At 42.5% G+C, this 12,238-nt stretch overlaps 1 protein-coding gene across 1 annotated transcript; it reads right to left on the bottom strand.

The window, feature by feature from the left end:
* Positions 1–3,723: 3,723 nt before the first annotated feature.
* LOC109197935 (tonsoku-like protein) lies at positions 3,724–7,849 on the bottom strand. The gene is made up of 5 exons (XM_019353663.2): positions 7,820–7,849; positions 7,535–7,586; positions 4,939–4,986; positions 4,736–4,835; positions 3,724–4,190 (listed from the first exon to the last, which is right to left on the bottom strand). The coding sequence occupies exons 2-5, from the start codon at positions 7,559–7,561 to the stop codon at positions 3,994–3,996; spliced, it is 372 nt and encodes a 123-aa protein (XP_019209208.1). The 5' UTR covers positions 7,562–7,586; positions 7,820–7,849; the 3' UTR covers positions 3,724–3,993.
* Positions 7,850–12,238: the final 4,389 nt, after the last annotated feature.

A 12,238-nucleotide genomic window follows, 5' to 3' on the forward strand; every position in this document is an offset into this window, starting at 1 on the left:
CTTTCGGATAACCTATGATATCACTGTGAAGTAGCCTTATTTATCTTATGGACATAAAGGTTCATCAGTTCGTTTAGGTCCTCTTACTCTAGATTTGTGTGAAATTTAAACTGAATCTGAGTACTTGACTCTAAATTTTGCGAGTTTGCCCACCGACCATCAAAATCGAATCACTTCATCCTTGTGCCAGATTTGAAGAATTTCTCTTAAACCAGTCCTTTGACATTACTTTCACAAGAATAAGATAAACTGACAACAACCTGACACCATGGCAAAATCTAAGCCCAGAGGCATAATGTGTAAGTATACTTTAAGTAACTTGTGTCCTTTTCTTACCTTTCCTTGTAAATGTAGGTTGTTCCTGATGACCTCTCGAACTTCGTCCTCTGTGTCTTTCTGCAAAAGAATTATTAACTTCGATCAAACAACAGGTATTCTGTGACCTACAAAATCCTATCAAAGATGTCATGAGCAAAAAATATTTATTCAGTAATTAGTAATGAAAATTTTACAAAGCTAAGGCAGAGTTATTTTGCTGTTACTAAAGGTTGACCTCAGGAATACCAATACTGCAAATAATTGATTGTTATTGTCATACACCTCACCCCAACCAGTCATGGTAGATTTTTAAAAACAAATAGACATGTAAACATTATATCAAGCAAATATAGAATAGAATAGAACAGAATAGCTTTTTATTGTCACTGTTACAAGAACAGTGAAAGGCAGTTTGGCATCTCTCCGTGTGTGTAGAGTACACAATAGCGAATGTATTTACACAATAACAGACAAATTTACATTTACACAAGAAAAGATATGGTTGGTGCACCAGTTATTGGTCGTGTCCAAATTCATGGGCTGCATCCTCCTGAGGACCCGGCCTGAGCGGTCTACGTGGGCCGGGTCCTCAGAAGGTCGGGTAGGCCGGAAGTAAATGGCTGGGGAAATTGGACGGTCTAGCCTTCTGGTTAGCGTCACCGCTGTCTCGGTGGAGTTGAATAAACTCGGCGCCTGCTCCTTGCTATCTAAATTATAACAGGACGCTGGCGTAAACTGTCGACCATCTCACACTTTTGTTTAATTGGTTTTCTGTTTGACGTTTGGTCAGCTGTGAGAAAACCAAGGAGGAACCCACCCGGGGATTAATAAAGTTTTATTTTATCTAATCTAATCACTTTAATCTCAGCCAAACCGATTTACTGACGAACAAATAAAACACTGAAAAAAGCCAAACAATATCATTTCTAGCTTGTCTAAGTGACTTACGTTTAACCAGAGTAGCGAAAGTCCGCGGTGATCTGAAAATGACGTGCCGGGAGTTGTGCCGTTCTCGGCGGCTTCAGTGGCCCTGGAGCTCCCGGCTAGCTATCGAGCTAAAAAAAAAAAAAAAAAAAAAAAAAAGAAGAAGATAAATATACCAGAATTGCGCCCATTCCATTGGCCGCCCTCGTGGCTCATGGGAAAGTGACAGGCCCTATGGCGGAGATTGAAGACAGGGGGCAGTGGTTCGAATCCCATGCGGACCATTTGTTGGGGATACATACCAAACAAACAATAATAGTCCCTGGCTCTGAAATTCACCTGCTACGCTTGCTTAGAAGCCTACAGGCGAGCCTATAGACGGGCTCTCTCTGCCTTTTTACCGCTGTCCCAAAATCCCTCAACTTTTACCTCAATATTGCTTCTTAGCCTTGCTACCCACCGCCAAACACGCCAGGCATTGTCGCTTTCTCAATCTCTTCTTCACGTCTGAACAAACGCTCAATTTTGCCTTCATTAACACAAATTATACATCAAAACGTAGGTATTTTTCTTGCCTTTCACAAAATGCCACCGTCATTATCGCAGGAGTTGCCGTTTTCTCGCAAATGGCCTCCAAGCAACACAAAGTCAGAAACGTCCCCATTCAAAGTCTATGGAGACTTCAGTGAAAATGACAGCTGCAATGAGCTCTTTAGCTTTTGATTTACAACTTATCCACATTTCTTTGCGGACAATCCTGCATGTCACAAATAAATGACACAAAGCTCATCTGTGGCTGTGCACCATTCGTGGTGCGTTGGCTCCCTCTACTGGTACGCGCCTCATTCAAATGTCGCCGCACATTTAAAATTGCAGGGTGTCTTTACACTGTCATAGCTCCTAGATAGATTTCTTCAGAGACCTGAAAATCGCTGTGATTATTCACCATAGCCTGCTGATTCTTACAGTGAAAGAACAATGTCAACGTATAGCATCGTTGGTTACTTTAATTGTGTTTGTGTTTTTTTAAATCAAATCCTACAAAATATAATAAGCAACTTATGGCAGCTCTAGATAAACATGGCATTTACGATAAGTTTCAGTCCGGTTTTCGTCAGTTTCATTCCACGGAGACAGCTCTTCTTAGGGTCTCAAGTGATATCTTGATGGATAATGATGCAGGAAAATGCTCTGTTCTACTCATGTTGGACCTCACATCAGCTTTCGACACAGTGACCATCACATCCTCATTGAAAGGCTGAAAAAATGGGTTGGTGTATCTGGAACTGCATTAGAGTGGTTCTCCTCTTATCTCCATCACCGATCCTTTTCTGTGGCAGTCTCCGATTTTAGGTCATCCTCTACCTCCCTTACTTATGGTGTCCCTCAAGGGTCAGTTTTGGGGCCTTTATTGTTTTTAATTTATCTTCTTCCCCTCCAGCATATAATGGGCTCTTTTGAGGACATTTCTTATCATTGTTATGCTGATGATATTCAGTTGTACATTTCTTTTATGCCCGAGGATTTATCTAAGCTTCAGCGTCTGAATGATTGCTTAGATTTGATCAAACGTAGGACGGCTGCAAATTTCCTCCAGCTCAACGAGGGGAAAACCAAAGTCCTCGTATGCGCCCCTGATAGATTCCTATCGCAGATAGTGAAAGCCCTTGGTCCTCCCTCACTCTATGTTAAATCCTCTGTCAGGAATTTAGGTGTCACCTTTGACTCCAGTTTCACATTGGATGGGCATGTGAAATCTCTGGTTCGGTCTTGTTTTTATCATTCAAGAAATGTGGCTAGGCTAAGCCCGAATTTATCTCGATCTGAACTGGAGATTGCTATACATGCATTTATCTCGTCACGCTTGGATTATTGCAATTCGCTGTTTATGTGTCTTAGCAAAGGTTCTCTGGATCGTCTGCAGGTTGTGCAAAACGCTGCAGCTAGGCTTTTGACAAAATCCTCCAAGTACTCACATGTGACACCGTTGTTATCTCAGTTACACTGGCTTCCTGTTAAATTTAGAGTCGATTTTAAGATCCTGGTCTTGACCTACAGAGCTGTGCATGGACTGGCACCTGCCTACATCTTTGATCTGCTACAGCCTTATGTCCCCAGCAGGTCTTTGAGGTCATCTGATCTGGGCTTACTTGCTATAAAAAAAATACTAAGAGGAGGACTAAGGGTGATAGAGCTTTTGCCACTGTGGCCCCTAGACTGTGGAACTCTCTCCCCCAAGCATTAAGAACTGTGGACTCAGTAGCTGTTTTTAAAACACAACTCAAAACTCACCTTTTTAAAACTGCTTTTGGTTAATTTTTTGCCTGTTTTATTTAGTCTTTTTAAATCTTTTTATGACTTGTAATTTTATGTGCAGCACTTTGTGATTCTGTCTTGAAAGGTGCTATATAAATAAACTTTATTTATTTATTATTTATTTATTAAAACAGGACCAATTGCGACACAAAACCTCTCGCACACTAACACAAACTCTTTATACAGATACAGAGCTTTACATGTATAAATAAGGCAGACAAAAATGCATAAAACACAAGCTATCAACAGATTGTTGGTGGACAGCATGTCACTTTATTTTGGTTTTATCTTGTTTCTTTTTGGTGTAGCCTCACTAAACAAAATGTTTATAAAAATGACCACTTTTATTATGAACACTGGCTCAAAATCCACCGTCAGTGATAAAGAGTAGACATCAGAAGCAAAGTTCTGCCGACATCATCACACCTCCCACCCTCAAGTGGAGGTGGCGGAGAGGAGGCACTTGGAGTTTCGGTCGAGAAAGTGTCCGTGTGACTGAGTCCTGTCCCAGCTCTGCTTCAAGGTCTGTCGGTCCAGCTTGTTGAGGGCCTGAGAGCAAAGACGGATATCCTGGACCAGCTCTGACAAACTGTCCAGGTCTTCACTCTCCCAGGGGCCAGAGACCTGACAACCTGCAGGTTAAGCAACAAAGAGACATTTTATTTCATATCCATAATTTCCATTTTTCCCCCTATAAATATTTGACATCCAAATGTAGCCTATTAGCTAGCATCCAGTAACGTTTTCTGCTCCATAAAAGGGAAAATTAATTCACAACTAATCAGTTTTTGTTTTTGTTTTTTATCTTTAAACCACACTTCTATATTGTAATGTCTGTGTGTGTACTCATCAAGCAACACCTCTGTGCATACATACTAAATGTTCAAACTTAGAAATGTGTCAAAAGGAAACAGACGCACAGCAAGACACAAACTGTTGCCAAGTACAACTTTGCACAGGTGATAAAAACATCAAATATCATCAAATTGTGAATTAGTGTGAAACGGTGAATCTAAGAATAGGCTCCCAAACAGTCATATCCAGAACAAATTACTTTTAACACATCAATGAGTAAGCAGGCATAGGGATTGGACAGCCTGGTTCTATCACAAGGGCCATAATATATTTGCCACCGCTGAGTTACAGTAAAGAGTAGGGGGCGATAGGCAAGACTTACCTTTACTAGCACTGATGGTTTGGAGCACCATCTCAGCAGCGCCACGGTCGTGCAGCCGAGCCTGCTGATACAACAGCTTCTGCTTCTCCATCTCTTTTTCCTTTGTTAGAAAGGTGACACATATCATTGCAGACCATCTAAAAATGAAACTGCTAAAAACTTGAGGAGACTAGTGGAAGATTCAAGACCGATTGATCACCTACTTCAAAACTCTTCACTTCTCCATCGTCATCCTCTTCATCATGGCAACTCTGAAGGAAGGGAGAAAGGTGAAAAAAAGCATACAAACTACAGACTGATTACTTCGGATAGATATAGCCACATCAGCGACGGGAAGTTCCAAAGCACTGAGGCATCAAACTGAGTATTTTCGGTGTCACCATCTTTGTTTTTTTAAACCAGATGTTACGAATGATGGGGAGGGCCGGTATCTGCTGCTTTGTGCAAAGATGAACAAGATGAAACTTGCCAGAGTTCTACAAAATGACCTGCAGAAGGCCCATCCATCCATCTCCCCAAGCAGAGAAGCCCAGACCTCCCTCTCCCCAGCCACCTCCTCCAGCTTGTCCGGGGAAACACCAAGGCGTTCCCAGGCCAGCCGAGAGATATAATCTCTCCAGCGTGTCCTGGGTCTGCCCCGGGGCCATCTCCCGGTGGGACATGCCCGGAAAACCTCACCCAGGAGGCGCCCAGGGGACATCCTTGTCAGATGCCCGAACCACCTCAACTGGCTCCTTTCGATGTGGAGGAGCAGCGGCTCTACTCTGGGCCCCTCCCGAATGGCTGAACTTCTCAGCCTATCTCTAAGGGAGAGGCCAGCCACCCTTCAGAGGAAGCTCATTTCCGCCGCTTGTATTCACAGTCTCGTTCTTTCGGTCACTACCCACAGCTCGTGACTATAGGTGAGGGTAGATCGAACGGTAAATTAAGGGGCCACTGACATGAATGTCTCTGATCAACAATCAACAAACGACTTTATGATGGTGGCCTGGGGACAGAGCTTCCTCTTGTCAACCCTCTGCTGACTGCCCAGCACCGTCTGGCATTTGCCGTAGAATACCAGAATGGTCCACCACTGGTGCCCTGTGCTTTTCACAGATGATAGCAGGTTCACCCTGAGCACATGTGACAGATGTGAAAGGGTCTAGAGAAGCTGTGGAGAACATTATGCCGCCTGTAACATCGTTCAGTATGACTGGTCTGGGGGAGGCATATCCATGGACAGACGCACAAACCTCTAACAGACTAGGTAATGGCACCCTGACTCCCATTAAGTAATGGGATGAAATCCTTGGACTCACATCAGACCCTATGGTGATGCATTGGATCCTGGGTTCCTCCTGGTGCCTGACAATGCCTGGCCTCATGTGGCTCGAGTATGCATGTAGTTCCTTCGGAATGACAATGCCTGATACCACTAACTGCCCCCCATGCTCGGCTGACATAGATCCAATAAAACACCTCAACTTTTCCAGAAGTTCGGTGATACCCTGGTCCGGATCTGGCAGGAGATCCCCCAGGACACCATCCGTCTTCTCATTAGGAGCATGTCTGTCAGATCTTTCTGTCTGTCAGATCCATGCACACTTTGCCTGGCAAAGTGTGCAGTGAGATTGAGTCTCACATGCTTTAATTTTTATTCGATGTGTAGGTGTTCACCACAAACAGTTTTTTATTTTTATTTTGGGGAACTTGGTTGATCCTAAAGCTAAACACACCATTCTTTGTGTTTATATATATGTCATGATCCAGGTCAGTGTTCAGTGGTTTTCTGTCCTGGCCTTGCGCTCTGCATCTGCCTTTTGGGGTGGAGCCCTGGTTCAACACCTACACTTCTCCACGCGTTTTCCATCTGTGGCATTCAGCAAGACAGTATTTAAAACCAGTGTTGCCATCAGTTCTTCACCAGTTCGTTTCTTTGTTCATGCCAAGTACTTGATCTCTTTTGTGCCTTTAGCAATCTCGTCAAGTCACCACCTTACTCCTTCCTCTGGACGCTGGTCTCCACAGTCAAATCCCAGCTTCATTCTGCAACTTGCTTCTCTCGACTTAAATTACTCACTGCTCTCACCTGCCTGTCCTCCTGCCTGCTGCTTCCTCTGCATTACTAGAATACAAGGCTGGAACCCAACTCACTCACTCAACACTCAGAGGGCTACCCGCCTCCAGAGCCACCTGCAAGACTCCTCGTCAGAGATTTCCCTGCCACGTATTCATGTCTCACCATAGTTTATTCTGTGATTTCAATAAAACTTGTGAAATCTTATTTCCGCTCTGTATTGTGTCTGCACTTATGTTCACTCCCACGTACTGCTCTCCCGGCCTTGACAGCATGAAGTGTCTGAAGAAATATACCCAGCAGACCCAATTCGGAGTGCAATCACTAAGCAGTGATATATTAACAGTGTCCTAAACCAACAACAACTCTACCATCCAGAAGACTAGTTACTAGTGCAGCTGCTAGTGCTACTGTTAACAGTGCAGCTGCTAACATTTGGTTAATTTGCCACAGTTTGGTGCATCTGTTTTTAATTTCTTTTCCCTCTCTTAGCTTTTCAGGCCACACTAAACTATTCTACACTGAAGGTAGGGGAGGTGCCAGTTGCAATAAGTGATTTGATTAGGCAGTACAGCGCCCTGCAAGTAATCCATCAGCCCAAAAGCATCATCCCTGGTCGATGACATAAAAGCCTATTAGCCAGCACCAGAACAATAACAGGTTTTTTTACCGTCTATGCTAAGCCAGCTATGTGAGTTTCAATTCAAAAGTGTTTAGTGTTGGTACTCAGCAACAGATACCTTAGCCATGATGTCTGCGTAGGCCATGTAGAGATGATCCTCATCCAGTTTACTGCAAAAACAAACACATTCACCAAAGTTAGCACAATTATAGCTGTATTAAGGAAAATAATTTTGGTGCACCACTGACTGAAATGACATCTTCTCATTTAACAGTTTTTCATTATTTTGATGAATATTTACATGTTTTATATTTCAGATTCTTTAAAATAGCCGCCCTTTGCTTTGATTACTGCTTTGCACACTCTTGGCATTCTCTCTCCATGAGCTTCATGAGGTGGTCACCTGAAATGGTTTTCCAAAAGTCTTGAAGGAGTTCCCAGAGATGCTGAGCACTTGTTGGTCCTTTTGCCTTCCCTCTGTGCTCCATCTCATCCCAAACCATCTCCATTGGGTTTAGGTCAGGTGACTGTGGAGGCCAGGCCTCCATCACTCTCCTTCTTGGTCAAACAGCCCTCGCACAGCCTGGAGGTGTGTTTGGGCTCATTGTACTGTTGGAAAATAAATGACGGTCCAACTAAACACAAACTGGATGAGATGGCATGTCGCTGCAGGATGCTGTGGCAGCCATGCTGGTTCAGTGTGCCTTCAATTTTGAAAAAATCCCAGCAATGGTGTCACCACCAAAGCACTCCCACACCATCACACCTCCTCCTCCATGCTTCACAGTGGGAACCGTGCATGTGGAGACCATCCGTTCACCTTTTCTGCGTCACACAAAGACACGGTGGGTGGAATCAAAGATCTCAGATTTGGACTCATCAGACCACAGCACAGATTTCCACTGGTCTAATGTCCACTCCTTGTGTTTCTTGGCCCAAACAAATCTCTTCTGCTTGTTGCTTTTCCTTAGTCGTGGTTTCTTAGCAGCTATTTGACCATAAAGGCCTGATTCACACACTCTGAACAGTTGATGTAGAGATGTGTCTGCTACTGGAGCTCTGTGTGGCATCTATCTGGGCTCTAATCTGAGCTGCTGTTAACTTGCGATTTCTGAGCCTCGGGACTCGGATGAATGTATCCTCAGCAGCAGAGGTGACTCTTGGTCTTCCTTTCCTGGGGCGGTCCAGTTTTGTCATAGCGTTTTTCCTGACTGCACTTGGGGACACATTCAGAGTTTTAGCAATTTCCCAGACTGACTGATGGGCTGTCATTTCTCTTTACTTACCTCATTGGTTGTTGCCATATTATAAATTAATACAGTTGTCAAACAGGGCTGTCAGCTGTGTACCAACCTGACTTCTGCACAACACACCTGATGGTCCCAACCCCATTAAGAAGGCAAGAAACTCCACAAATGAACCCTGACAGGCACACCTGTGAAATGAAACCATTTCAGGTGACTACATCACGAAGCTCCTTGAGATAGATGTGCTTGAAGCTGTTGTCCTGTGAGCTGCCTATCACACAAGCTGTTAACTCTCAGAACCTTGTCCTGTGATTCAGTCGTGTCTTTGGGTCTGCAGACCTCTTCCTGTCACAGTTTGTTTCTCAGTGCGTTTGATGGTGAAGGAAACTGTACTCACTGACACTTTGACTTTCTTTGTCAGGACAGACCTACATTTTTAAGTGTTATGATGGTCTCTCTCTCTTCCACTGTTAATGGTCTTTTTCTCACCATTTTTGTAGCAACACACTACTTACTGCAGTACAGTACTGTTCAGCTGATGCTCACAAGGGTATGGCACCAACACTGCTTTATGCAGACAGAGGGGTTGGAATTAATCCAAGTTGGAACACCTGTAGGAATTAGTAGCAGCAGCTTTCAAGGCTTGATCAACCTTCACTGCTGCAGAACAGCTTTGAATTGTTAACCCATGTTGTGTCCCTGAAAAAGGCCTTTTGGTATAATTCTGAAATGTACATTATTTTTCAGTTTTGGGTAACCTAACCTCTGGCAGCTCACCACTTACCTTTGTACCATTTCAAGCTATTCATTGGACTTTAACGACATGAACTGCAACAAATAACTGGAAAAATAGGGACTTTTAACAGGTAGTGTGTAAAATACACACCATTTTTCTGTTAGGGCTGTTCTGCTGAACAGCTGGATGAGCTGATGCAGGGGATCTATGTGTTTGTGTTTCTGCCCCTCCTCTTCCTCAGATGGCTCCTGTTCACCTGGTTTCTGAAATCAACACACATTCACAAAGTGCTAAAACTCTGCTATACACTGAAGAAATTAACACATAATTTGCCTTCAAAACAAGCAAAAATTCCAGAGTAGTCAGAAGAATTCCACTCGTTTTGTTTTTTTTAAATGAAATTAACTTACAGCGAGGTCTTCTATGAGTTTATCTTCAAAGTAGTGCTCCTCTGTCTCCATCCAGGACTTTTCATAGCCCTGCAGGAACAAGTTTACAGCCCGGTGCCTAGTATGAGAGAGATACATGGATGACTAATAACTGTTTATCTACCCATCTTCTGCTGCTTATAAAGGGCTGCACTGTAGGTGCAACATATATCCACAACCTTTCCTCACTAGCCGAGGTGTGGCTGTAGATGAGGGTGGGAAAATAATAAAGTGCAGAATTTTAAATATTTCTTCTTCATTTTACATGTGTGTGTGTTTGAGAACATACCTTGGCAAGTTATAGAGTGGTGCCATCCTGAAGCAAGCGACGACATCTCTCTTCCTCTGTTTTGAAAGCAGTTTGTGCCACACAGCCTTCTTACTGCGCTGAGGATGCTCCACCTGAAGACACAAACTGAACCACTCAGTATACTAGATATTTAGTTGGTGTACCTTACCATCTGGAAGCCATATTATCCTGGAGAAGTATGTGGTCAGCTTTAATGAAGACCAATCAGCTAGTTTAAGAGGACCGTGGGGTACCTTAAAGCTATACTCTCTACGTTGGCACAAAATGCGCAAAATCAACTCACACTTGAATATATAGACCTGCTCCAGGTGGAAGAGGACATGACCAATATCCAGGATTCTCTCCACAGTCTTCTCTGGGTCAGTAGTATCCTCATAGTGGTTTGGGAGGTCTCTGTACAGAGCCATCTGCCAACGAATTGCTGGGTCCTCTGACTTTGTAAGACACACAGAGGAAATGCATGACTCTATTGGCCCATTCACAAGGTTAAGCACCTTTGTGAATATATAAATATATAGTACCAACCAACATCTACCAACTGGTTTACATCTGTCTCGACTTTAACAAAACAAAGCCAAAACACAGAAACACCACATGTAAAGCTCATGATTCAGTAGCTTGTATAACTACCTTGCTGGCAATAACTTGAATTGGTTGTTTTTTTGTATGACTTCGTAAGTCTTTAAAATCATTGTGGCAGAATTTTGGCCCACCCTTGTTTATAACGTTGCTTCAGTTGATTTAGGTTTGAAGCCATTCATTTACGCACAGCACTCTTAAGGTCCTGCTACTTTCAGTATTTCAGTCACTCTATAACTTCAGATTCAGTTCTTTCTCCTGCTGGTGTGTTTGGGATCATTGTCCTGTTTCCTGACCCAGTGTGGGTGAAGCTTTAGCTGTCAAGTAGATGGCTTCACATATGACTCTGGAATATACAGTGTATCAAAAATAAATCATACACTTTCAAAAGGCTGTATTTTAAGCTTACACTAAATTTAAAATACATGGCTGAATATAAGTTTTACATACAAAATGTTCAATGTTTATGAATAATCAATGAAATACGTCATCCCATAGTTCACTGTAGTCACTGCAGCCACTGCTGTTGTAATGCAATTGTTCCGGGTGAATGGCTGCAGAATGAAAGCACTTTGAAATCGAATGATTCTTTTTGATACAGCCTGTACTCTCCCGTACAGACGAGTTTAGTGATGTTAGTGGGATAGGGGCTATGTGGAGTGATAGAGTTCCTTCAATCACTTGTTGACAGATTGAATTTCCTATTCTATATCTTTCGGATAACCTATGATATCACTGTGAAGTAGCCTTATTTATCTTATGGACATAAAGGTTCATCAGTTCGTTTAGGTCCTCTTACTCTAGATTTGTGTGAAATTTAAACTGAATCTGAGTACTTGACTCTAAATTTTGCGAGTTTGCCCACCGACCATCAAAATCGAATCACTTCATCCTTGTGCCAGATTTGAAGAATTTCTCTTAAACCAGTCCTTTGACATTACTTTCACAAGAATAAGATAAACTGACAACAACCTGACACCATGGCAAAATCTAAGCCCAGAGGCATAATGTGTAAGTATACTTTAAGTAACTTGTGTCCTTTCTTACCTTTCCTTGTAAATGTAGGTTGTTCCTGATGACCTCTCGAACTTCGTCTCTGTGTCTTTCTGCAAAAGAATTATTAACTTCGATCAAACAACAGGTATTCTGTGACCTACAAAATCCTATCAAAGATGTCATGAGCAAAAATATTTATTCAGTAATTAGTAATGAAATTTTACAAAGCTAAGGCAGAGTTATTTTGCTGTTACTAAAGGTTACCTCAGGAATACCAATACTGCAAATAATTGATTGTTATTGTCATACACCTCACCCCAACCAGTCATGGTAGATTTTTAAAAACAATAGACATGTAACATTATATCAAGCAAATATAGAATAGAATAGAACAGAATAGCTTTTATTGTCACTGTTACAAGAACAGTGAAAGGCAGTTTGGCATCTCTCCGTGTGTGTAGAGTACACAATAGCGAATGTATTTACACAATAACAGACAAATTTACATTTACACAAGAAAAGATAT

This window comes from Oreochromis niloticus, unplaced genomic scaffold, assembly GCF_001858045.2.
Source record: "Oreochromis niloticus isolate F11D_XX unplaced genomic scaffold, O_niloticus_UMD_NMBU tig00008490_pilon, whole genome shotgun sequence".
In the NCBI taxonomy this organism is placed as follows: domain Eukaryota; kingdom Metazoa; phylum Chordata; class Actinopteri; order Cichliformes; family Cichlidae; genus Oreochromis; species Oreochromis niloticus.